The sequence below is a fragment of the Rhinolophus sinicus genome, chromosome 3 (genome assembly GCF_057876585.1).
Source record: "Rhinolophus sinicus isolate RSI-liver-muscle chromosome 3, RSI-T2T, whole genome shotgun sequence".
In the NCBI taxonomy this organism is placed as follows: Eukaryota; Metazoa; Chordata; class Mammalia; order Chiroptera; family Rhinolophidae; genus Rhinolophus; species Rhinolophus sinicus.
In genome coordinates, this window is record NC_142503.1 from 176,957,237 (window position 1) to 176,983,990 (window position 26,754).

The 26,754-nt window shown below is 46.0% G+C and overlaps 1 protein-coding gene and 1 pseudogene across 1 annotated transcript; both read left to right on the top strand.

Annotated features, from left to right (window-relative positions):
- Positions 1-3,148: 3,148 nt before the first annotated feature.
- On the top strand, positions 3,149-26,754 carry DCAF4 (DDB1 and CUL4 associated factor 4). Its single transcript, XM_019733704.3, has 14 exons — positions 3,149-3,272; positions 8,811-8,907; positions 10,081-10,178; positions 10,594-10,751; positions 11,481-11,563; positions 12,776-12,878; positions 14,668-14,811; positions 15,711-15,760; positions 19,192-19,271; positions 21,343-21,438; positions 21,571-21,668; positions 22,545-22,718; positions 23,087-23,201; positions 24,721-26,754. Exons 2-14 carry the CDS (start codon positions 8,819-8,821, stop codon positions 24,912-24,914), a joined length of 1,482 nt encoding a protein of 493 aa, XP_019589263.3. The 5' UTR covers positions 3,149-3,272; positions 8,811-8,818; the 3' UTR covers positions 24,915-26,754.
- LOC109448220 (CBY1-interacting BAR domain-containing protein 1 pseudogene) lies at positions 4,764-7,854 on the top strand (annotated as a pseudogene).

The following is a 26,754-nucleotide window of genomic DNA, read 5'->3' on the forward strand; positions in this document are numbered from 1 at the left end:
CTTTCAACTAACATTTAAGTTGTAAATTTTAATAGGTAATATATTCACATAGTCAAAATGCAAAAGGTACAATGAGGTATATGGTAAAAAGCTCCCTCATCCCTGTATCCTAACCATCCAGGTTCCTTCCCTAGAGGTAAGTGGTATTATCAGATTTCCTATGTATCAAGAAGATATTCATGCACACATGCATGTGCCCATGTACACACACACAATTTTTTACCCTGTGTAATACTTTACGTACAGTTCTGTACCTTGCTTTTTTCACCAAGAATCTACTTTGGAGGTAATTTTATATCAGTATATAAAGAGCCTCTTCATTTTTTATTTATTTATTTTTTTTAGTGCATGGTATTCTACTGAAAGAATGTACCATCATTTTTTAAAAGTCATCTCCTACTAATGGACATTAAGATGGCTTCCACACTTTCAGTATTATACAATGCGCCATGCATCTATGTCATTTTGCACATAAGCAAATAAATTTTAGGATGAATTCCTAGCAGTGTAATTGCTAGGTCAAAGGTATGTGCATTTTTTATAAATTTTGATATGTTGCCAAATTGTCTCCGTTAGAGATTGTATGAGAGCCTGAGTATTAACAATCTTTTGGATTTTGCTTATCTGGTTAAGAAAAAGGGTAAGTCAGAGGATTTTTAAACTACTTTTTCCTTCTATTGACGGAGGCTAAGCATCCTTTCATGTTTACTCCCTTTCCTGTATAGTTGGTATGGCCACTGCTCATGTTTCTATCCAATTTATTTGCAGGAGCACTTTATATGTTAGGAAAATTAGCCTTTTTCTGTAATATGAATTATAGATATTTTATACCAAATGGGAGTCTATCTTTCGACTTTCATTTAGTTTTTGCCTTGAGAGCATAAACTCTCTAACCAGACTGCCTGGATTTGAATCCTGGCTCTGCCACTCACCATCGGCCATATGACCTTGAACAAGTTACTTACCCTCTCCATGACTCAATTCATCAGTGATGTGGTGATAGCAATAGTACCTACCACACAGGGTTGTTGTAAACAACAGAATGAACATATGGGAAGGGCTTAGAAAATATGTGGCACATGACAGGAATTATAAAAGTATTGTTTATTTTTTTATGTAGTCAAATTTAATATTGATTCATTTTAGATGCCATTTCAAATAAAAACTTTTATTTGCCTTAGCTACCAATTTTATAAATGAAATGGAAAAAAAGAATTATTTTAACTTTTGCTGGTAATATGCACTATTTAGATACCAAGCTTTCCTCATAATAGAAGGTACTCAATCCATAGGAGTGAAGACCAAGCAGTGAGATGCTTTACAGTCATCACATTTACTCCTTACAACCTTATCATTATCCTCATTTTTACCTATGAGGAAACTGAGGTTCAGAGATGCCAAATGACTAGTCCAAGACCCAGCTTCGTTTGTGCATTGATTTGCAAATATTCTTTAATCTTTTTTCTCACTGTGCCTGTTGCAGGTCCCCAAGGCATATCCGGTGCCTACCCTACAGTTCCCTCAGTGGATATTCAATAAGGCCCTGGCTGGCTGTTCGCCATTCTTTCACTCAGCAAACCTCCAGCCAATTCCGACTTTCTCCAGGGACCCCAACTCTTCAGTTTAGAATTCATTTTGATTCCTCCCACAGAGTTCAAATCCTGCAGATTCTCCCTCCTCTGAAATGTGTCCCCCGTCGGACCCCTCCCATCCCAGCTGTCAATGCTTGGGTTCAGCCCTCCTTTCACAGGGACTGTTGCAATAAGCTCCTGACTAGTCTCCTAGCTGACTTCCACAATTTTTCCTCTCCAATCTCATCTACAGTGCTGCCTCGGTGATTTCCCTAACACACAGATCTAATCCCCAACTCTCAAACCTTCAGAAGCTCCCTCTGCCTGCTTCTTTCTGACATTTGACCCAACCTACTTTGCTAGTTTTGCTTCCAAGACTCCCCTCTCATCCAGGCAAAAAGAATGCCTCACTATTCCTTGAACAGGCTTCCAGTCCGGTTGTTTGTTCAGCTTAGGATTTCTCTGCCTTCTCTTTCAGGCTGCTTAAGTTTCATGAAGCTGTACTTTATTCTGACTACTCACTTCTCTCATTTCCTTCACCACCTCCCCCCACTCCACACCTTGCATTTGTTTGTAAACTCTTTCAGAGTGGAAATCCTACCTTCTTTGTTATTGATTAAAATACTTTCACACACAGGTATAGTTAATAAACCCCACAACCTATTTTCCAATGGGTCCAGCCACTCACAGGGGCCTGGGTTTAACTGGGCACACAGTGCACCAGGCCTGTTTGAGGCAAAAACCGAACCCTGGCCTATGTGAACCCAGCTCTCTTCACAAAACTGTCACTTCTGGTCAAGTACCCATCACAGGCTTCTATTTTCCTTTTAGATCTGATGGCTGTTAGCGGATACCTCGAACAGGTACAGCAAACATTATTCTGGGAATATTGGTTACATGAACAAACAGCGCTGCAAAGAACATCAGAACATAAGATCAACTTCCTTGTTTCAACATAAGAAATCAAGGCACACAAAGGGAAGATACTCACCCTAGTCACACAGCAAGTAGGAAACAGAACTAGACCTAGAAGCGAAGCCTCCTGACTGCAGTTCTGAGCAAGCTGCTCTGCACCTTGGAGCCACAGAGACCTAGGGTCAGCAGCCTCTGCTACCTGAGGTCATTGCCGAAGACATCACCACCTGTTCACCTGTTCCTTTTTCTCTCCCTCATCTCAGAGCCTCCTTCACCTTTCCCACAACACAGTATTTCCTCCTCCCCAAGTCTCAGTTTTGAAGACAGTAGCCCCGAGCGGCGACAGAACTGCTACAAGACTGGATCAATCGGATGCGGAGAGAGAAAGTAGCCAGTACTGGGGTAGGGTAGCCACCGCTCGGGAGGTGGCCGCCTAGGAGATTCTGGGGTCAGAACGCAGCCTTCGGCCCCGCCCCTGATCCGCCCCCAAACGCGCGGCCCAAAAACACGCCTGCGGACACGCTGCCTACTACCGGGCCTGGGCGGAGCCGAACCCCCCCAATCTCCGCCCTCTCCGTAAGATCCACCCTATTGGCGTAAACAGTCAGAAGCGGTGCCCAATGAGTAGGAGGGGGCGGCCGCCTTGGCCCTATCCGCTGCGACAACACAAAAACAGACGCAACTAACTGGTGGAAACTATATCGTGGTCTTTCCGGGTCCTTATACGTTTTGCCACTACTGCAGAGTCTGGGCCCGAGGGAGAGCCGGGAAGGGCCCTCTAATCGAGTAAGTTTGTGCCCTTAGCTGAGGTGATCGTTGGTGTCGGTTCGGCGGCTGCTGCTGCTTCTCGCACAGAGCTCGGGGTGGGACGGGCGTGGGGGGAAGGGGCGGGGAGGAGCCGAGCACGTGGAACACCGGCCTGATGGTGGCGTGGGTAGGGGGCTGGGTCGCCGCGCTCCGGGTGTGCGGGATTCGTGGGCGCGTGGAGCTGGGTTTGTCCTGTCGGGTCGGTTTTGCAGCCGCAAATACGGGGGTAGGGTGATCCCGAGTGCCGCCGCTTAGGTGTCTGACCCGACGGAGCTTTTTTTTTTTTTCTAAACCCTGATGCTGAAGGTGCCACACAACACTTGACAGTGACTAGACTGCGGGCCCTTGGAGGTGGTTTCCCAGAAAGTTCAGATTGTGGTTAAGTTTTTCAGACAGGTCAGCGTAACAGCTACCGCAGGTTGAAAGCTTACTGAGTTCTAGGCACTGTGCTAAGTGCTTTGCAAGCATTAGCTAAGTTTTCCACGCACCAGCCTTGTGAGGTAGGTACTAGTACCTTTGTCAGACGCGGTAAGAGGCCCAGTGAGATCGTCACTTACCCAAGGTAACGCACAGACTAGTAGACGGTGGAGTTCCGGGTTAAACCCAAGCTTTCCGAGTTCGCCTCCACAACGAGTTGTTAGCGGGAAAACCACTTTTTCCACACTAGTGCTGGAGTGTCTAGGAAGCCTCATCGTCTCCCCAGTTAACCTCAGAAGCCATGATACCCCTTTCCCCTTGATGGGCTTGACTGGTCTACAGACAATCTCTGGTGAAGCAAACAGCAAGAAGGAAAGTAAACTGATGAGACAACTTCCTGGAGGAAACAAACAACATTCCAAAGCCCCAAAATCTAGTTTTAAATACCAGTGGCAATCATAGTTACGGGATGTCCTGTAAGTCACCAAGCCCAGGGGCCAGAGCAGACACTACTCCTGTCTTTCTGGGCAGGATGGTTAACCTTCTAAGCGTGTTCCCTCATTTGTAAAGTAGAGTTAAAAAAAAATACCGACTCACTGTGGGCACGGCAAGCTTCTTGTAGAGGCCATTTTGCATTCGGCTTGACAAACCAGTGGCTTCAGCATTTCCACGTTATAGCCCAGCAGTCTCTGTAATCTTAATTCGCCTGTTGTTGGATATTTACGATGTTTCTCACTTGAAATATTAGTACTGCTGTACTAAATCGTTTTTGGTTTTCCGATAGAATTCACCGTAGAATTCACCATCTTAACGTGTACAATTCGGTGGGTTTTGTAGTATTAATATATTCGCAAGATTGTGCGACCATCATGTGGTATTTCTTACTCCAGACCATTTTCATCACCCCAAAAAGAAATCCCGTGACCCCAACACGGCCCAGGCCCTCGGAGCAGTGCGTTGTTGGGCGCCAGCCCAGGCCCCTGGCCCTTTGCTAAGTAGGATGTTGAGGCACAGGTGCCCCTTCTGCCCAACCTGAGGGCCTGGGTGGGGCAAATGGAGCCTCTCGCCCACGCCCACGCTGAATTTCAGCGCTGGGCGGAGTTCTGGGCCTTCCTGTCTAGGTTAGAGCAAGCGGACCAACCAGAGCCCGAGGTGTGCGGCTACCACTGACGCTCCCACGCTCAGAAGCCGGAAGGGAGGCTGCCTGCGACCCCACATAGCCCAGCGCAGACCCCGTCCCACAAACCTCGAGGCTTTTCCAGGCCTACACCTTCCGGGTTTTGTGGCCAGGCCTGGAATGGTGACTTGGGGCAGAGGAGGGGCGGGTTATCCAGGAAACGGGGACTCGCAAGACAAAAGCATTTTGGAGAACCAAGCCAAATCTTTGCTGTTCCTGTGGGGGAAAACTGTCAGACTGTGAGGCCTAGCCATGTCTGGGTGAATAAGATCCACGAATAGGTCTCTGTACAGAGACCCCCAGATTTAAAACAGGTACTGAAAAACTGCACAGGTGTTGGCCGAACTTCAGGATTAGCAACAAGTGGAATTTGAAAGACTTGTGCAGCCAAAGGACTCCAACCTTTGAAAGCTCATGGAACCATTGTAAAAATGAAGCGGGACGATCTCAAATCAACATTAACAGCAATGACTGGAGAAGCTAAGCAGTTAACTGAATTAGAAAGGACAAGTCAGCAAATTGAAGGACATATTATTGCACTGGCGGAACCCAGTTACAGAGAGTTACAGGGGATGCTACCCAAACAACTTTCATCTGGAGGCAACTTAGCAGTTTTGAAAAGCAGAAAGTAAAAGATATAAAGACTATATTTTCAGAATTTTTCACTCTTGAAATGCTATTCACAGCAAAGCTTTAGAAGTATACCCTGCTATCTACCAAAACATACAAAAGATTGATGAGGAAGAAACTTTAGTGGTTTTCAGAAGCTCTAGGTACCACCAGAATATCCATCTCTTTTAGATGTAAGAGCACATTCAAAGATGCCTTTTCAGAGATCACTGTCAGCTAAGAGGGTCTCTGGACCAGGACAGGTGTCAGCCTGTCAACTAAGAAAGGATGGACAAGCAGAAGATGAAGAGTTAGATATTAAAGAAGAAGAAAATTAATTTTCCTAAGTACAGTTCTCATTTTCATTTTCATCTTAACGCAACTCAGAATCCAGGATTACTATATTGTAAAACTTTATCAGAATCCAGGATTACTATATTGTAAAACTTTATACTGGCTTGCTATGTTAAACCTCAAAATGCAGTGCTACTAATAAAGAAAAAATTGAAGGAAATTTATGCTGACCCAAAATGAAGGTTTTAAAATTATTACACACCTAGTCATTTCAACCTCCTGCCTAGTACTGTGTGATCTTTTTATATGACGCCCTTCCCGTTTTTGGATTTTAAGGTACTTCATATTCATGCGCTGTTCCTTTCTGGGAGCGCTATAGTAAGTAGTAAGTAGAGTAAGTAGATAACAAAAACTATAAAAGATCTGCCAATTCCACTTAGCTTCTTTTAGGTTGACTCTAGAAAAGGATCTTATCTAGTCATTCTGATTAAATACAAATGCAATTTCATGAAGCTTTTCGTGAAAAGACAAGTTTTCCTTTTTTAAACTTTTACTGAAACTATTTGACCTGTAAATTTACCTTTCAACAAGTGTATAACCACACAGTAAATATGACACCAGTATATCAGTGTTTTACAAATGCATAAAGCATAAATTTTAGTTTAAATAAAAGTCACATTAGCCTGATTCTGGTTTTAAAATAAAGCTGCTGTCATACTAAAGTGTTATATATGGTGCCACAGCTTTTGGAAAGCTAGTAATTTGGTGGAATGTTGCCTCAGAAACAGGTACATATGGAACATCATAAATCATTTAAAATGCTATAAAAATATTACCAAGCTACCACCTAGGCAATAAAAAGGTATATATAACTAGTCACTCTTATTCCTGAAAATATAAAACAATTTAATCAGAGCATTTATCAACTCATTTGTGATAACTGAAAAAAACAATTCTTCATAACAGAAAAATAGACTTTCAAGAAGCTTTAAAAAAAGGACCTTTGTACTAGTTAGTCACTCCTCATTCTCCACCTCTTCTCCCAGCCCCTGGAAAACATGTGTGTGCTTCTCTCTCTCTCTCTCTCTCTCTTTGCCTATTCTGGAGATTTCATATACACCGAATCATACAATTTTATTGGGTTGGTGCACAAGTAATCACGGTTTAAAAAGTTAAAAATAATAGCAAAAACCACGATTTTTGCACCAACCTAATATGTCCCACTTCTTTCACTTAGCATGTTTCCAAGGTTCATCCACATAGCATGTATCAGTGCTTCATTCCTTTTTTTTTTTGCTTCATTCTTTTTATGGCTGAGTAACATTCTGTTGTATGATTGTGCCACTTTTCATCAGCTGATGGAAATATGGGTTGTTTCCACTTTTAAGGCAATTACGCATAATGCTGCTATGAATGTTGCTGTCCAAAGTTTTGTGTGGCCATATGTTTTCATTTCTGCTGGGTTTTACTGGGTCTTATGATAACTCTATGTTAAATCTTTTGAGGAATTACCAAACTGTATTTACAAAATGGCTGTGGCATTTTATATTCCCACCAGGAAATCAAGGAATTTATTACAGAGTTTGTGAAAGATTTGGTTAAGTATTATACTCACTAAATTTCTCTTCCTTTGTATTGAAGTAGCCCCAACTGACAATCACAGGTTGACGCAGAGTGGTTGACTAAATGGTGAATTCTGGAATGTAGGCTCAGACTTCTGGTGCTCTGTTTGGATGCTGACAGGCACGCCGCTCTCAAAAGTAGTTGGGAAATAAAGAAAATAGGTTTCTAATCTGTCCTTCGGTTGCATTCAGCCCTAGAAATCTTTTTATAATTTTGTTATAGCATTTGAATGTGGTTTTAAAATGTGTTTGGTAAGATGTCATTAGTGTCTACAGTGAGTGGGGGGAAAAAATCGCCAGGCATTGAGAAAACCTGAAACTCAAAGCAACTGGTCCAGGGACCATAGTTCAATCTTTTTAGAACTAATGGGATACCCAGTGTTAAAACTTGTGATGTTTTGATGATTAAGTGATATATTCAGGCTATCCAAGATAAGATCTGAAAAAGCCACTCGAAATCATTGTGGCAAAATCAGTGTCATTAAGAAGTGCTTTTATCTTATTATGTCAAAAAAAACACATATGCATATCCTTCCCTTTGACAGCTAATGTACATCAGAAGCTATTGGTTGGTGCAAAAGTAATTGCAGTTTTTGCAATTTTTCAACCTTTTAAACTACAGTTACTTTTGCACCAACCTAATAAAACACTCTTTAGAAAGCATATTGAGGAAGGCCGGTTAGCTCAGTTGGTTAGAGCGTGGTGCTCTTAACAACAAGGTTGCCGGTTTGATCCCCACATGGGCCACTGTGAGCTGCATCCTCCACAACTAGATTGAAGACAACTACTTGACTTGGAGCTGATGGGTCTTGGAAAAACACACTTAAAATAAAAAGGGTAGAAAGCATGTTAAGAAGTCATACATACTGGCCCCTGATTAATTACATTCACAGTTTTCCCTGCTTAATACTAAAACAGCATAGGAGAAAGTGATTACTGTTGACTGTTCTCTGTAAATAGGATGTGAGTAGATTGAAAGAAAAATCATATACTCTGGTGTTACCTGGTAAGGAAAAGAAAGAAGAATAAGAGAGCTCTCATGCCAGGCTCAAACTGTTGTCTTAAAGTAATTGTGAGAGTCTGTCAACACCTCACACCGTGACCCAGGGAATGGAGGTTAACAGGTTGTCAGGCCGGGTGTCAACTGTGTGGTAAGAGAACTGCAGCCAGAGAAGAGGCTACAGACGCATTGGATTTTATTGGTGTCTCCCTCACATTGGATTTTACCGCTGGAGGCAGCCCTTTACAGGTGAGGCTTCGTTTGTGTGGCAGTTTTGATGATAACCGAGGTTGGGCCATCCTTTTGCCTAGTAGTTCTGAGCATGAAGGAACTATCAAAGCGAATAGAAAAGTGCATGCACACACATTTGTATGTAATTTTCTTCTTTTCTCTTATAGGAGCAGAAATGCATAAAGGCAGCTGGAAAAGTAGAAGACGTGGGAGAAGGAACCAGCGGCAGAACTCTTGGTTCAGACAGCACGGTTCTAATGAGAGGCAAGTGCTGTGTCCCAGTGTCGTTGTAGCCTCGTCCGGCACCCTCACATGCACACGAACATGCAGGGTCTGAGAGGGGCCCAGTGAGAATCTACATGTCTAACAAAGACCTAAACTTGACCAGTATTGAAGAAAGATCCGGACAGTGCCCAGTGTTTGTATGGTTTGAAAGGAGAACCATGGATATTTTGGGGGACCCAGGCCTTCCCACAAGGGCACAATGTGTAGCAAAATGTGATCTGTGCAAGAAGAGTCTCATCTCAGCTTTGGCAGAGCCGTGTGGAAACACACTGGACAGCCACCTTCTGGGCTCCATGTGGAGAGAATGGAGCAGCAGTTCTTGGACTAGAAACACAGACATTTGTCATGACGCTTAATCCTTCCTTCTTTCCTCTTCCTGCTGCTCATCACAGGAAGCTCTGGGCCATAAAAAGGGAGAATACGTATTCTCTGAAACCAGGCATAGTTAGTATTTATAGACAAAAGAGAAAGTTCTTGCATTCCTTCAACCTAGTTTTGCAAGTTGTACTCCTTTTGGTGTGAGGAGGGGAAAAGTCCTTGATTTTAAAGAGGATTTTACAGGATTCTAAAATTAGGTCTTTTGTTATATCATTATGTCTTTTAGCCTATAATTGCCATAGAATCTGTTTGTAGCTTTGCAAAATGTTTAAACCACGGCTTTATCCCAGTGTTACTGAGTAGATCACCTCGGTGCCCTGAACCCCAGTTTCTCCATCTGTAGGGTTGGGTAGCCAAGTAAAATTTAAACTCTTTGTACTGCTGAATCCAATAAAGAATGAAATTCACCTGGCCTTGTAACTGCAGTTGAGCTGTCAAATGAGCCCAGCTGGTAAAATTCTTATTGGCAAAGATTTCTGTTCTCCTTTTCATCCGGAAAATTCCAGAAGACCTCACGAAATGCTCAAGTGAGGAGATAAAAGGGAATTACTGTGACATGCATCCTTTTAAGGGTGAGAAAGCAAAACTTTGCCCTAACTTTAGTGGATTTGCAGTAGGTAAACTTTCAAGGAAAAGGGGTCAGTGCTCCCCAAGTAGTCAAAGGTCAGAGGTCGGGGTGAAGGCTGTGGAACTGCCTCCTGCCAGGACCCACATTCAGAGAATGACTGGGACACCAGCCCTTTCCTGCAAGTTACCATGACTGTGTGTCCACAGGTGTAACACGGCGGCACAGCAGAGCTCACAGGATTCAGGCCACAGCGCCCAGGAGGCCCCATCGACCTCATCCAGCACAGCTGGGAGTTCTGTGCCAGGTAAGGCTGCGCATAGGACTCCTGGCCCTGCCTGTGGGGAAAGATGAAAGTGAATCTAGCCTCGTCATCATCTGGTTATGTCTGTCCTGGTGTCCCTTCTTCCTCAGGCCTGTGTGTCTTCACTTGCATGTGGGTAGACCCCATGTGTGTCACTGCTCTTCCCTGACTCAGGAAATTCTGGGACCAAATTGTAACACTAAAGGGAAGAGCTGGGTGTGGCGAGAGCGGTGATCCTGGGCAAACAGCTCCCCCCACGACTGAACGGGGTCCAGGATGGTGACTGACAATGCTAGCCCACCTCCAGCCCCTCAGAAATACAAGCAGCTCTGAGGGTTGGTGGCCAGGCCACTGGACTCCATACAAAGTGGGTGGGTTCATAGTGTTTTAAGTTGGATTTCATTTCTTTTGACTAAAGATCTACCAGGGTATTACTTTGACCCTGAAAAGAATCGCTATTTCCGCTTGCTCCCTGGACACAACGACTGCAACCCCCTCACAAAGGAGGGCATCCAGCAGAAGGAAATGGAGCGCAAAAGACTGCAGCTGCTAGAGGAAGAGGACAAGCAGAAAAAGGTGGGCTCCACACTCCTGGGGGCCGACCTCCTGCCAACCTCCATCCACTGCTGAAAGCAGGTGCCACTTAAACGCCCCGTGACACTCAGCATAGTGCAGTGCGGGGAGTGTGGTGTTGAATTTTCCCTGACAGGAACCTGATGAAGAGAGTAGCAACAAGAAAGCCCCCCTCCTTTTCCTGCTTACTAAGTTTCATGAGTGATTCTAACATTTTCTCCTTCCCTGGGGGAATCTTGAAAAGCAGCGTGATACAGTTTCAGTAACTGTATATTTTAAATAGAAAACCAGCATATGTGGTTTGGACATGAGGGTCTCTTGTATCTCTTCTGGGGATTAGATGCCAGGACATTTTGATGGTTATGGAGGAACAGAATGGAAAATCCAGGCCCCAGGGTTGCCACAGGTCGAATGGAAAGCACAGTGCAGACCCGAGTGAGCAGTGCCATGCCTGTACTCACTAGCTTGGTGGCTTCACATCCCTGGGTATAAATTGATGGGGAGCTTGGACAGAGGCCGTGAGCAGACTTACCAGCTCACACATACTTCCTTGTGATGTGTTTTTCTCTCTTGCAAGGAGAGACTAGCCAAGGAGACAATCGATTTTTAGGCATATGATTTCCGCCAACTTAGTACCTGTTTCTTCATTGCATCCTATGAAACGAAAAACATTCTGTTATCCCATAACATAAAACGTCACTGAATCTTTGTTTTGTTTGTTTTTTAATTTAGAAAATAGCCAGGATGGGATTTAATGCATCTTCCTTGCTACAAAAAAGCAAGCTGGGTTTTCTCAACAACACCAGTTATTGCCGGTAAGTTGATGCCTCTTTGTTATGTTTTCTTCACGAATGTTCTTTTCCTATCTTATTTCCATGGTCCAAGAATCCAATCAAGAAACTATATAGGTACTCTGTGAGGAGTCCTCACAATTGAGGTACTCCAACTCACAGCCTGCCTTCTGCTGCTGAAACCAGCCCTGAGAGAATCATTTTCCCTCTAGAGCAAGTGGGGAGACTCATAGGAGGCCAGGGAGACAGGACAGGGGATCTAGGCAGAGAAATTGGGCAGAAATTTCTCAGGATGTTTCCTCTGTTACTGTGTGCCAGATAAGGCAGTTAAATCATGTTTCCTGGCAGGTCTTATAACTTCATTCCTGTTAGATTTCTGCCTCCTTTCGTTCTTATCTAACGAGCTGTCACCAAAAGTGGAGCATTAAATGAATGCATGTGTACTAAACTTTATCTAAATACTTATGATTCCTGATATCATTCTAATTAAAACCCCATGAGATAGGTGGATACTTCCCCCAGTTTCCTGAAGAAGAGACTGAGGCTCAGAGTGGAGTGATTTTCTCAAGGCAAACCTAGCAAGAATGGGATCTGTCTGACTCTAACGCCTGAGCCCCTGACTCCTGTGTTCTGTTGCCTCCCACTGTGTGTGGGCAGATGAAGAAACAACGTGAATTGGGGTGGCTTATAGGGGACACAGGGCTGCCTTCAGGGTAGGCAAGCCATGCGGGAGGTATGGCGGGGCATGCCTCTCCTTTACGTCCCTAAAATAGTTAAAGGTCTAGTTAAAAAGGTCTGTTCTGTACCCTGAAACAGGCTTTGTCCTTAGTGGAGAGAGCGTGATGTGGAGCAGGACGGGTAGTAAGACGGGTGGCTGCTTGCCTGGGCTTCCTCATCAGCTGTGTGTTTTTCGGCGTATTGTTTCATTTGTCAGGAGCATCTCTTGGTCTCAAGGGAAAGAGTTGGACTAGATGATCCAAAACCAAATTCCTCTAGTTCTAACTTTCTTCGACCCTGTGAGTGGGCCACCCGTTTCTTTGCTTTAGTTTTCCTGAGTTCTAAAATTGAATTTATTTGGGCTCTTGCTCAGTTCCATTGCTGAGAAATGATGTGAAGAGAGCCGACTAAAGGAGATGGTCTCCAGGGTGTAGGACAGGGTAGAACCCCAGAATCCTCCTCATGGGTACTTAGGCATGCCAACCATGCCCTCCCTGCCCCTCTCTTTCCCTTCTGCAGTTTAGCCCATGAGCTTCGAGTGAGCTGCATGCAGAGGAAAAAGGTCCAAATTCACAGTTCGGATCCCTCCGCTTTGGCAAACGACCGATTTAACCTCATCCTGGTGAGTGGGGAGGGAGCTATCTGTGGGTGCCGAGGGTATGGCTGCCATCCCCTGACACTTCGTGGCTTAGCACTGGCTTCCAACAAACCTGGCTGTGTCAAGGCCAGTTGCATGAAAGCGGGTGGTGTCCTCTAGGTTTTATAGTTTTAACAAGCACCTACCTATTGGCAGGTACAAAGCCGGCAGGGCAGGCCATGCGGACCATTGTCACGCTTACTACAACTCGGTTTTCATTTGACATGAAAGCCAGGGCCCACCGCTGACTGAGAACTATCACAAAGTCACTTGCCCTTGGGTGTGTTGTGTACACAATTGAAAGGGCACACAGTGGACTGGGGGCTTCTCATCCTCCTTATACTGGGCGGGATTTGGTGACCAAACCTGAAGTTCCAGTTCTTCAGTAGCAGCAGCATGTCACTCCCTTGCTTGCTGTCCCTGATTGAGTGGCACTTCTGGGCCTGCACACCCACCACACCTTTATCACGCCATTTGCAGGGAGCAGAAAGTCTCTGCTTTTGGTTCCACCCAGGCTAGAAGCCAGGGCCAACTACTTGAGCCGGGGGGCCAGGGAAGCGTTGGCAGCAGGTCACTGTACACAGAAGCCAAACTGTTCAGCTAGACTGGGAACTCGAGACCACAGGAGAGCATGGCCTGCCCTTCCCAAAGGCCTAGAAAAAGCCCAGGAGAGTGAGAGAGAGACAGAACGGAGAGCCTCGGCCTGAGGAGCTGCTGACAGGACTACGTCCTTGACATCTTGCCTAGGAGACCTCAATAGCAGAGCCCTTCCTCATAAGGGCTGCTGGGGGCCAGGACTCACATTCTCTCCTAGGCTTAGCCCCATATGTGTTTGGGGATAGTTTGACCTGAATACTTTCTTGCAGTGGGTTCTCAGGAGCCCTTTCCCTGGGGCTCTCCAGCAAATGGGGGCGGGGTGGTTAGGGTGGGCAGAGGCAGCAGAGATCACTGTGCACGAGCTGCTTAGTGTGGCCTGAGCCCCCCAGGCCTCGCTCTTGGTCTCACAGAAGCTGTGGGCTGGCCCTGAGACAACCTTGCCCATCACCCAGAGTTATGATAACTGCCTGGCTAGTGTGGCCAGAAGGCTGGGAAGGACGGTTGGTAATGATTCTTCCCAAGTAAACTTGCAAAGTGAGTGCCATTTCACCATCATCCAAACTCATATATATGTGTATATATTTATAAATATATATAAAATACATAACTGTATAGTTTTTGCTTTGAAATAATTATTAACCATATTTTTTAAATGAAAAAAAAACTATTAAAAATAACCCACATCCCAGTGCAGTCTATCGTAATTTTTTTCAGTGTAGCATCTTCCTTTTACTTAGTGATACTGTGCCTGTGTAATGGGAATACAATTCTGTGTCCTCCTTTTACCCCGTGACCATTTTCACTAGCATCCGTGTTGCTCCGTGGCTTCCATAATGGCCACTTGCCGTTACAACGTGTCTCATCTGAATAGTTCCTCTGGGTGGACATTAAGGCGCTTCCAAACCCAGTTGCAAGTGGGGTCACTGCAGACCTCAGACGTCCTAGCCACACCCCCTCATTGTCAGCCTTGTCCTTGCTCCTGAATTGTGAGACCAGACACCTCTTAGCTTTGCTCAACTGTGGCTACACCAGGTAGGGGCAAGTTAGGTCATCTCCACGTTTCCTCACGGACAGGAGTTCTCACCTGGTGGCAATGCACAGAGCACGGAGGCTGGGAGAGATGGGCAGATGGTCTTAGGCCTGGGGGGGTCACCGGCAATCCACTTTTCCCCTCCAGGCGGATACCAACCGTGACCGGCTCTTCACAGTGAATGACGTCAGAGTCGGAGGCTCCAAGTATGGCATCATCAGCCTGCGCGGTCTGAAGACCCCCACACTCAGGGTGCATATGCACGAAAACCTCTACTTCACCAACCGGAAGGTACTCTGCTCTCCCCTTTGGCCGTGCAGCCCGCTTTGGATCGCGTGGTTGGCCAAATGCAGAATAGAGGAGAGAACTTTGTGAAGAAGGCAATACTCGGTTACCTCATTTTCCCAAGGGAAAAATTGAGTTTTAGATCCTGAGAACCCGTAGGTGAAGAAAAGGGCCTCCCGAGTTTGTTGTCTTGGAGGTGGAATGACTTCAGATGGGGGAAGGCTTGAGGCAGTGGCTCTTTAACTGGTTGTCAGGACCTGCCCTTCAAGATCAAGTTGATCTGAAGGAGCCCACACCAAGGCACAGAGTTCCTGGGAGGTGGGCTGCGGTAGCCTGGGTGGAGGGTCCTCCCAGTGTGTCAGGACGTTGCGTCAGTCACTCAGCCTGTCTTTGGCTGACACTGAGGTTTACAGAAATATGAGGCGCTTGCTGCCTAAGGGGAGCCTTTAAATTGCCGTGGTGTGACAACTGCACCTATAAGAAGCTGTGACTTTCTGTTCTGTTGGGACATGAGTCACAAGATGGATACAGGTTGAAAATGGTTTCTTAGTAAAATGAGATACAGGACACCTTCAGAGTTAGGTTTGCTTCCTGCCGTTGCCGGGAAGTCATCCCCACCCTGGACAGTAGACCCGATGTCTCACTGTGAGGCCTGTGCTGAAGATGAAGGGCGGAGGCCCAGGGGCTACTCCTCCCCGATCCTCTTCAAGGCTCTGTGGTTGGGCTGGGAGCTTCCCTGTTCTCAGAGTGCTTGTTCTAGCCCCTTTTGAAAGAGTGAGACCTGGAAAAAGAAGTCACACGTCTGTATCCCCACAAGTTATTCCACAGGAAAGCATTTGTCTATTTCTCTCCATGAGCTGGCAGTCAGACCAATCTTTGCATCTTGCTGTGTGCTTCCTCACCAGGTGAACTCTGTATGCTGGGCCTCGCTGAATCACTTGGATTCTCATGTTCTGTATCTTTTGGCAGATGGAAGGGTTTGGTGGGCAGGACATGCCCTGATGTGGACGGGCATCTGGGGTTTGTGAGGTGGCATCTTAGTGGTCAGAGGTCTGCACGCACCCTCACCCTCTCAGAAAGAGCAGTGCACTGGGTAAAAAACAAGGATTCCTATGGATCTGAGGGAAGTGGTTGAGGTCCTGGGATGACCCTGGGAGGGGTCACTGCGTGCCAGACACTGTTCTGGAACCTGAGAGTTGGTGCTTGGTGCTTTGGCAGAGGAATAAAGAAAGAGGCGCAGTAAAGCCTTGGGAAGGAACCCCAAATCCTCCTGAAGTAAAGGAGGAGCCAAGAGCTGCAGTAGTCCCGGGGTGGGGTGGCCTCCTGGGGGAGGCTGAGGGCAGACACCAGGAAAGGGGTTCCTTTGGCGAGTGACGTGGGTGTGTGGGCTCTGGGCCTAGGGTTCCTGCCAGAGGTAGCCTTCTTCAGAGCACTCTTCTTTCTAGTCCCTGCCTTCCCAGAGAGCCATCAGGGCTTTTGGCTGCGAGCACAGTAGTGTAGTGTCAGGGTAGCTGGATCTGGGGGCTGTTAATGATGCACCGGACACCTGTCCATCATGTGCTTCAGGGAGAATATTGTTTGACCCGGAGCCACATGTTAATGAGTCTTGTCTTGGTTCATTTCTGTAATAAATGAGTTCGTGAAATTATGATTAGTTACCCAACACCTACTTCCTGAGTTGTCATGAGGTTAACAGTTAACATCTGTGAATGCACTTAGCACAATGCTTGGCATGTTATGGGTCCTCAACAAATGATGGCCGAATTGGAGGCTGTTTTTTAAATTTGTTCCACAGCACTATTTCAGAGGGTTTCAAGCCTAAATTAGAGATCTGTTTATAAATTTTACGTAAGACAAACACAAAACTGTGTGTTCTGTAAACTGGAAGTTCTATATGGCTTTCTTTAGGTGTGGTCCTGTGGGGTGATGGGACCCCCTGTTACTGTATGATCTTACCAGAGAACAGAAGAGACCAAGCCTTAAAACAGAGGCAACAATAACCTCGCTCTCATTTCTGATCCTAAAACAGTATGTCATGTTTTCATTTTCCTGTGGGCTGTGGAGAAGATAGAAATCCTTCTAATTGGGTTTAAAGAGTGTGAGGAGTGTGCTGTTGTAGCTTGTCCAGCGGCTTGCCCTCTGATGGTCATTTCAGGTTATTTCAGGTCATTTCAGGTCATTTCAGGTCATTTCAGGTCATTTCAGGTATTTGTGCCCCTGCTGCTTCTGAAGCTCATGGAACTTGCTCCCTTTACAAAAGTGGTACCTGTTCAGACCTGCATTCTGTGTTTTTATTCCGCCCAAGAGTTGGGGGACGTTAGACTGAATTCTTTTCTACACTTACTGGGCTCTTCATTAACCTCTGGCCTGTTAAAGGATTAAGTCTACAGTACTGGCCCTGTAAGTAGCAGAGTTTGACTGTAACCTGGGTTTCAGCCACACATCATACATTCAGAATGTCAAGAATGTCTCATGATTGCTTTGCAAGTATTTACCTTTTCAGTGAGGTATGGGCGTGTCCATTCCACCAAACTCTGCTGAGCGTGTGTAATCCCTGTGCATAGTGCTGCAGATGAGCAGTTCAGTGGGTGACAGTCTACGAGTGATGTCTGTGGGGCAGTCGGATGCAAGAGGGATGCAGGGATTGGGGCAGCCTTCTTCGAAGTGATTCCCATGTGGGAAAGAGGGGACAGAGCTCCCAGAGAAGAAAGAGTCAAGAGAGAGCTTGGCACGTTGGGCAGCATTATATGGTCTGGTATCCGTGATGTCTCTGGCTAAGTAGGGCTTTGCAGGACTGAATCCTCGGGGATGTGGGATGCCCCTGGAAGACGGTGGTCGTGGAGTCATTTCTTATATAGCAGTGCAGGTGACAGGCTGGCAAGGGTGACATCTCAGACAGAAGGCCCCTGCCGGATTGAGCAGGCAGTGGAGAGGGAGCCATGAGCAGGAGTGGAGTTGAGGCACGAGTCTAAGAGGCTTGGAATGTAGGCCAGGGAATCTTGGTGGTAGGAGGGAGTGCAAGGATGGAATTCCAAGAGAGTGGTGGTGTGGAGGCCAAGGAGTGTGTGTTAGAAATTGTGCTGCATGACCACGGGCCAAGACTGGACAGTGTTCATCCGAGTTAGAAACTAGGGGCTCATTGGAGACCTTGGGGAGAACATTTCGCTGGAAAGGTGACTGTCACACCGGGAGTTCTGTGGGTTGAAGAGTAAAACGACAAGTGGGGATAAACATAGGTTCCTCTTGAGAAAATTTTGGCTGTGAAGGGGAAGAGAGAGGAGCGAAGTCAGTCAGAAGACAGTTCAGTAGGAAAGTAGGCAAAGAATATAAAGAAACAATTAAAAAAGGAAACCCAAATGGCTATAATCATACGAATCGATACACCCAGTTGTTCTCAGGAAAATGCAGTTTTAAATCATGTCATTTTTATACCTATTCAGATAAGCACAAAATTTAAAAGCCTGATAGTGCCAAGATTTGGCAAATACGGAGAATGGGGAAAACTGGTCTACATAACACTGAGAGAACCCCTTTCAGGTGAAGATGCCTGCCCCTTACCAGCCCACAGTTCCACTCTGGGTGTAGGCATCAGAGCAGAGTTTTCAAACCGTGAGTCATGACCTGTCAGTGGGCCATTAAATCAATTTGTGAACAGCATTTTTTGAATGAAATAGACTAGAAAATATGAGTTTCATCCTTAGTAAGGGCAAATATTTTATAAAACTTGTTTCAAATATTTGTATGTATATAGCAAATTGTAGTGTAAAATTAAGTCCTCACCATAGGTTTAAGAAACACTGCCTTAGAAAAGCCTCCCACACATGGGAGTAGGAGACAGGAAGGTGCTTATTCCAGCAGCAGAGCAAAAAAAGAAAAATAACCTAAGTGCCCATCAGCAGGAGACCGGATTAAATTAATTGTGATATATTTATACAAAAGAATGCTCCATGGTGAGAATATAGGAAACAGGCTACAAACATCAACACAGATGAATCTAGAAGACAATGGAGATTGAAAAGTTGTAGAAGATACGCTGTATGATGCCATTTACATATGTTTTTAAATATAAACAATTCTTCATATTACTCATGGACAAATATGTTGTGGAAATATTACCACACAGCCTAGAACTCAGACCAGTTTTAGAGTAGCGATTCTTTCTGGGTGGGGAAGAAGGGAGAATTGGGCTGGGGAGGGGTCAAAGAAGACTTTTAACTATCTGTGACCTTTTCTTCCTTTAAAACTAATCTGAAACTAAATACGGAAAATGTAAACATGTTAAATCGGCCTTTAGGGGTATAATTGTTAGTTTTTTGAAGGTCACTAATGCCCATTCCCCTCCCAGAGGAGAACCTTGTACTTGACTGCCCTTAACAGCTTTTCCAGACTGTGCCTCCTGGGAATCGCAGAGACTCCAGGCTGTGCCACCCTGCTCCCAGCATCACTGTTCGTCAATAGTCATCCAGGTACCAGGCCCCTTTCCTTTGGCTAATGGGGTGCTCTGACAGAGGTCTCTGTCGTCTGCCTCCCAGGAGCTGCAGCCAACAACAGCATAAGCTCCGTGGTGAAGGCTTGGACAGGAGGGTTGGGAAGCAGAGGCCGGGGGGAGCCCAAGTCACAGCTCACGGAGGGAGAGTCTGCAGAAGCACCTGTAGGAGATTCCTTAAATCTGACGCAGGAATTGTACTAGAAGCATGTGCATCTTTACGTATTTCCTCCTTTTGGGTCATGTCAGCAGCCAGAGGGTTAGAAGTGTGTGTAATCAGTGCAAGAGATCAAAATACTTCTATCTGGGATGCCTGTGCAGATCATTCGCAAAAGTGTGACCAGTGCTGTCGGAGATACTTACATTCCCTCTGGCTGAAGGCAGTTCAGAATTCTGGACTTCTCCCTGGCAGCATTCTGGATATTAAGTTTCCAGTCTTTCAAGAATTAGGATCAACTAGACAAGGGCCAGGCCTCTAAGAGTGCAGGCCTCAGGCAGACCTGGCATGAATCCCAACTTGCTTAACCTCTGTAAAGTGAAGATAATACCTACCACGCTGGGTTACCAGGTGGATTAAATGACGTCATGCACCCTTGCCTGGTGCCTGGCATTTCATCATACAGCAGGCTTATGAGGCAGGAGTATGTAGTATCACCAGTTTACAGATGAGGAAACTGAGGCCAAGAGAAGTTCAGAATTTGCCTTACAAAACTATCTGTGGTGTTAGAAGTCAGGATAGTGGTTCCCTTTGGGGAGAAGTGGGGAGGTGGCAGTTGGGACGATACTGGAATGTTCTGTTTCTTAACCTGGTGGTCGTTACATGGCTATATTTACTTTGTGCTAACTCATTAAACTGTATAGTTATATTAATTTGTGCCCTTTATCTATGTTTTATCAATAAAGTTTATTTTTTTAAATGTTTTACTTGAGATTACACAACTAACAGTGTGATCTGGGATTGAAACCCTCTTATCTATAACTCCATACTTCCTCCCTGATAGCTATTAGGTTGGTGCAAAAGTAACTGCGGTTTAAAAGATTAAAAATAATTGCAAAAACCGCAATTACTTTTTTTTTTAAATTAAAGTTTATTGGGGTGACAGTTGTTAGCAAAGTTACATAGATTTCAGGTATACAATTCTGTAATACATCCATATATCACATTGTGTGTTCACCACCCAGAGTCAGTTCTCTTTCCATTACCATATATTTTATCACAATTACTTTTGCACCAACCTAATATTAATAGTTTTAACACTTTTACTGGGACATCAGGAAAGATTCATATATTTACTCTCAGAATAACCATTTTTGAAACAGGCAACTCAGATGAGTGTCTCTTTTTTGCTAACACAAAACCCAGAATGGGGCCAAGGCATACGAGGTTGGACAATTAAGTTCCCGAACGCATCCTAGAATAAGTGCTACATACCTCATTGCTGAATATCACTACGGTCACTTTCGAAGTGCTCCCCTTGGGAAGCTATGCACCAACGCCAGCGCCTAGTCCACCCTTCAAAGCAATTTTGGAACTCTTTCTGGAATGGCCATCATACCCTTAATGTCCTGAATGTCATCCAAATGTCTTCCTTTCAATATTTCCTTTATCTTCGGGTAAGGAAAGAAGTCATTGGGGGCCAGATCAGGTGAGTAGGGAGGGTATTCCAATACAATTATTTGTTTACTGGCTAAAAACTCCCTCACAGGCAGTGCCGTGTGAGCTGGTGCATTGTCGTGATGCAAGAGCCATGAATTGTTGGCGAAAAGTTCAGGTCGTCTAACTTTTTCACGCAGCCTTTTCAGCACTTCCGAAACTTGGTTAACTGTTTGTCCAGTTGGTACAAATTCATAATGAATAATCCCTCTGATATCAAAAAAAGACTAGCAACATCATTGCAACAGGTTCGCGAACTTAATTGTCTGACCTCGCAGACCCCTCTGAGCAGCTATTCCTGGAGGCTTCCCGGATCTGGTGGTCACTGGCCTGGCAGCACGAAGGGAAGGTGTCTGTTCCTAGAGGGCAGCCACGCTTTATGTTCACTATTCCTCAGGAGACCGACCTGGCATGCTCTGCAGTTTCCGGATCCCCGGGGCCTGGTCTTGTGCATGGTCCTTGAACGTCCAGGCAAATAACTCCTTCAGTACAGGTGAGCCACGGCTGCCACCCCAGGTCCCCAAAGTAAGGGATTGATCAGACCTCAAATCCCCCCTGCCCAGCACTCCCTCTCCCCAGACTGAAAGTGACACTTGTCTCTCCACCCCATCTCTGTCTGTATCAGGCTTGTCTCGGTGGGTCCTGGTGACCAACGTGGTGACAGGACACCGGCTGTCATTTGGGACCAGCAGTGATGTCTTGGCCCAGCAGTTTGCTGTCATGGTTGGTTGGATTGGGAAGGGTGTGATATAAATCCCCAGGGGTGGAAATTTTGCTGGAGTGAAATTGGATTCCAATATGGCATGTCGTCCTCCTCCCCCTTTCACAAGGGAAAAGGGGCGTCGGAAAGGATTAATGAACAGGTTACTTGGTAAATGTGTCTGCACCGAGTGGAAGTTGGCTGACCCAGAAAGGCCTACCTAAACTAGCTTTAAACAACTTCCTATTTAAACGAATTGTTAGCAGTTCTTGAGTAGTGCTTGGATTAGCCAGTAGGACAAGTAATTTTTTTTAGTGTATAAATTAAGTCCCAATGCATAGCGCTAAATATTTTCACACACAGCTTTCAAGTTACACATTTTATAAATTTAAAAATCAAAATTATAGTCATAACTACATTTCAAAGACGTGCCCCACAGAAAATGCCATCTCTTTAAAAATGTAAAAGGGGTGTGTCAGCCTGCTTCCAGCAGTAAGCACAGAGTTCATTAATTTAGGTTTCTTCAGCCATCGTCCCTCTAGTTGGGGCCCTATGTCTTACCTGGACTTCTGATCTCTCCTACTCTATACTCATCACCCCGACTTCTCACAAACGACCTTGGTGGAGACAGAGTGCCATCCTTTGGCCTTCAGAGTGAGGCCTATGGGGCCAGTACAGCCACCAGTGGGGACGCCCCTGGAGGGACATATGGAGGTCCAGTTTTTTCACCCTTTCACAAGAAACCCTTCCAACACTACTGAGGCTCACACCCTGACCAATCCATCTCCAACCACACCTCTAACTCGGGCTGGGATAGGGGAGGAGAGGCAGGGGTTGTGTTCTGGAGGGTGCAGCCCTCCCAGCCTAAGGGCGGTACCGAGCAGTCCCTCTTTCCATAGGCTCCTTTGCTATTTAATGGCTGTCGGTCCGGGGAGATCTTTGCCATTGATCTGCGTTGTCGGAATCAGGGCAAGGGCTGTAAGGCCACCCGCCTGTTCCATGACTCAGCAGTGACATCTGTGCAAATCCTCCGAGAAGAGCAATGCCTGATGGCATCTGACATGGCTGGAACGGTAAGGTAGCACTGACTCTCAAGCCACCACAACTGGTGGCCCAGAGGTCTGTCAGGTGGAGGGGCTCTGTCCGGGGAGGGGCTCTGCAGAAGAAAGCCTCATGCCAGACAGACGCAGGGAAAGGCAGCTGGAGAGCAGGCGAGCTGTGCACTGTGCAGGGCGTCTGCCCACTGGGAGCCCAGTCTGGTCTAGACAGACGTAAAACTGGTTCTGCCTTTGGATGGACTCTGGCTCAGGAGTTTGAGGCTTAGATTTTCCTAACTTGAAGAAATCTCTGGAGACCACCTTGCCCTCCCTGGCTTCCATGCTGGGTTCACCAGTGTACCTGCTGGGTCCTCCTAAATGGCCCTTTGTGCTTCTTCCCACAGATCAAGCTGTGGGACCTGAGGACCGCTAAGTGTATAAGGCAGTACGAAGGTCACGTGAACGAGTACGCCCACCTGCCCTTGCATGTGCACGAGGAAGAAGGAATCGTGGTGGCAGGTACCTGGGGAAGGGGAGATTCCATCCATCAAATACTGTCCCTTAGGGCTCCCAGCATCTTCAGCAGAGGGAGAAATTACTCTAAAACAGAACTGAATAAAGGGATCTTGGACTGTTGGGGTGGGGGAGACAAATGGGACACAGAGTTGGACATTAGTAAGCGGCAGTTTAAACATCCATCAGTTAGACAGCCCTTTGTTCTCATACCAGTGGGCAAACATCCCTTCAGTAACAGGCAAGTTAGGTGCAATAAAACACAGGAGCTCAGGAGTCCTGGGTGTAGGGTTTACGTCTGTTCACCAGGTCAGCGTTCAGTGTGACCTTATCCCTGCATACAACTGTTCTGTCGAGAAGCTTGGGCTCCCTGTTCTTTGTACTCACGTTTCCTCCAGAGGATGCTGAGTAAAGAAATCTGGGTCATTGTAAAGGAGCTGATTCTGGGTCCCATAAACAACATTCTGTGGTTCCATGATCTATCGAATAGGAGCAGAGCTATCTAGCCACTAAACCCCCTGGAAAGGTATTACAAGATTATACTGTTTCTGAGCTACCGAATATTCTGACAGGGTGAAAGTTCGCTGGTTTGGTAAATGAAATAGTAGGCCCTTGACATTAAAGAATATGAGCTCCTCAAATTTGCTCATATTCCTACAAAAAATACTTATTCCCCTTGAGAGCTTCTTATGGCTAAGAAGCATCACTTTGTTAGAACTTTCTTAGGCTTATTTTCTACTCTCACCAGTTAGCTTCCTTTTTAAGTCTATTTTTTCATAAGTTTTCAGCTCAGACCGGTTTCTGTGTTCAGGATAACAGAAAAGGGAGCCTTGTTGAGAGGCAGATGTGGGAAGCGGGCTAGCTGCCAGCATCAGTGATCTGCACTTCCTGAATTCATCCCCAGTCAAGGTAGCACCTGTGGTCGGAGTCAGTCACGCGAGGGGTCAGAAGCACAAACATGAAATCCATGAATGCCTGAGGTCTGCCCTCCTCTTTCCTCTGAGGACCTCCGGTAGCACGTATCCTGTGTCTGGGCTAGTGTAGCCAGTGGTGTTAGGTATCACGTTCGTTACCACTCTGAGCCCTGACTGTCTGCTCTGAGGAGCTGAACCGTTAAATCAGAAAGCTCTGGGGAGAGGTGTCAACTGGTTTGTCCCCAGAATGGAATGATGTTACGAGATCTTCCTCGTTACTATTTCATAAAGGAAATCAGTTGCATGTCATCTAGACCAGGTGGGCTGGGCTCCCTCTTGAATAATCCTTGACACCAAGACAAGCAGAATGCTCATCCATTAGCCAGGATGCCCAGTGAGCCATCCAAGGTCTACAGCCAGCCAGTGTGTCTTGTCACTTTGAATACATGCAACTAGTTATGGTCCTAGAGCACCAGGGTGACCTGTAATGTTGATTTTCAAAACCTACATGTTACCAGTAGAAAAAATTTCCAGTTGTGTGTTTTGGCGCCCATGGAATCACGTTCTCCTCTGCATTCTCTCACTAACCTGCCATGCGTCTTCCCTCTTAGTGGGCCAGGACTGCTACACGAGAATTTGGAGCCTCCACGATGCCCAGCTGCTCAGAACCATACCCTCCCCACACCCCACCTCCAGGACGAACATCCCCAGTGTCGCCTTCTCCTCTCGCCTCGGAGGCTCCCAGGGAGCATCAGGGCTGCTCATGGCCATCCAGCAGGACCTTTACTGCTTCTCCTATAGCTAATTCTGCAGGGTGCATCCTGGAGAGGTGGATTTGACTTAAGGGAGTAGCCCTACTTCTGCCATAATTGCTGTTTCCAGTGAGGACTTTTTAAATGGATGCTCTGTGTACAGATCCCATCCACCCAGCTGCTGGGGACAAGGTGCTATGTTTTATGTGGAGACACTTTAGTAAAGTTATTTCAGTGAAGTTGTGGGCTCAGAGAGCTTAAAAGTCCTTTTGAGGGCAGCCGGATGGCTCCATTGGTTAGAGTGTGAGCTCTAAGCAACAGGGTCGCGAGTTTGATTCCCACATGTACCAGTGAGCTGCGCCCTCCACAACTAGATTGAAGACAATGAGCTGCTGCTGAGCCTCTGGAGGGGCGGCCTGATGGCTCAGCTGGTTAGAGCGCGAGCTCTAAACAACAAGGTTGCCGGTTCAATTCCTGCATGGGATGGTGGGCTGCGCCCCCTGCAACTAAAGATTGAAAACGGTGACTGGACTTGGAGCTCAGCTGCGCCCTCCACAACTAGACTGAAGGACAACGACTTGGAGCTGATGGGCCCTGGAGACACACACTGTCCCCCAATATTCCCCAATTTAAAAAAAAAGTCCTTTCCATAAAAGGTACCTATTTCCTTTTATTGAATTCCTTAGAATAGTCCCTATCCCCTTTTTAAACAAAAGATATTTTTTTCTAAGGGCTGAAGATTGGCAGTAATTAAATAAAAGCTGCTTTCACCAGAAGCCCTTTCTGAAAACACCTGATGAGACTGTTAGTCAGTGCCTGGCTCCAGAAAGACATGTATCGGTACTTGAGAAAGCCAGCTGGAGGGAAGAGGAGGGAAGTCATTTGTCTGAGTTTCTAGGAAAGATTTAAGGCTGGAGTTTGGAATCCCCAAACTAGCCTTCTCACACTTGGTGTCAATATCAGATCGCTGGGATTCTTTTATTATCATTCATAGGCACTGGAAGGAAAGTTGGATCTTTTAAGAGCTACAGGTTCTAAACAGGCCTTAGCAGGCCTTTGTTAAGGCACCTTCCAGAATGTTAGGTACAGCAACTCCTATTTCTAGAAATCCTGGTGACGTGAGTGTCACATTCAAGGGCCCCATCTCAAAGAAAACTGGCTTTGACTTTTTATAATCTAGGAAAATACGTTTTTAAGATGTTTATACAAAGTGTTCAAGAGGTTCTTTGTACAAAACAATAAACTAGAAAGAATCGTGACATGGCGCGTTGGTTTGCATGATTTAGAAGGTCATGATGCTTGACTGCTGTGTCAACTAAGCAGCTGCAGTTATGCCTACTTAAATCTTGGGTGAGAAAAAAGGAAGGGCAGAGACTGAGACCAGCCATAATGGCTTTGCTGGGGAGCTTCCATTTGCCCCTCCAGAGCTGCCTGTGCCCCTTTCACCTACTCTGTTCCCTAAGAAGCTGGTTTCTATGGGCTACCTTAGGGGCTCCCCAGCCCTGGTGGCTTCAGCCAGTGGGACATACCAGCAGGAAAATGGGGGGCAGGAGAGTGAGATGGGATTGTTAGTCCCTGGCTTCCCTCTTGTGAAGCTGTAGGAAGTGTGGCCATGTTCCTATACCCAAGGCCAGGGCTTCTGTTGGAACACAGCTCTCTCTGGGTTCCAGTAACTTCTCTCCTTTTGTCCCCTCAGACCTCCAGCTGGTAAATTGGACCTCACTGTTGCTAGCCTAGGATGCTTCACCAGTCAAACTCTTCAGTTGTACAATCTTGACTGTTCTATTTCCTGTCAGAACTTGGCCTAATACAACTTAATGTACAGAGAACCAAATGAAAAAAAAAAAAAGGAATGATTGGTCATCTGATAAATGAGCTACATGTTATAATAAA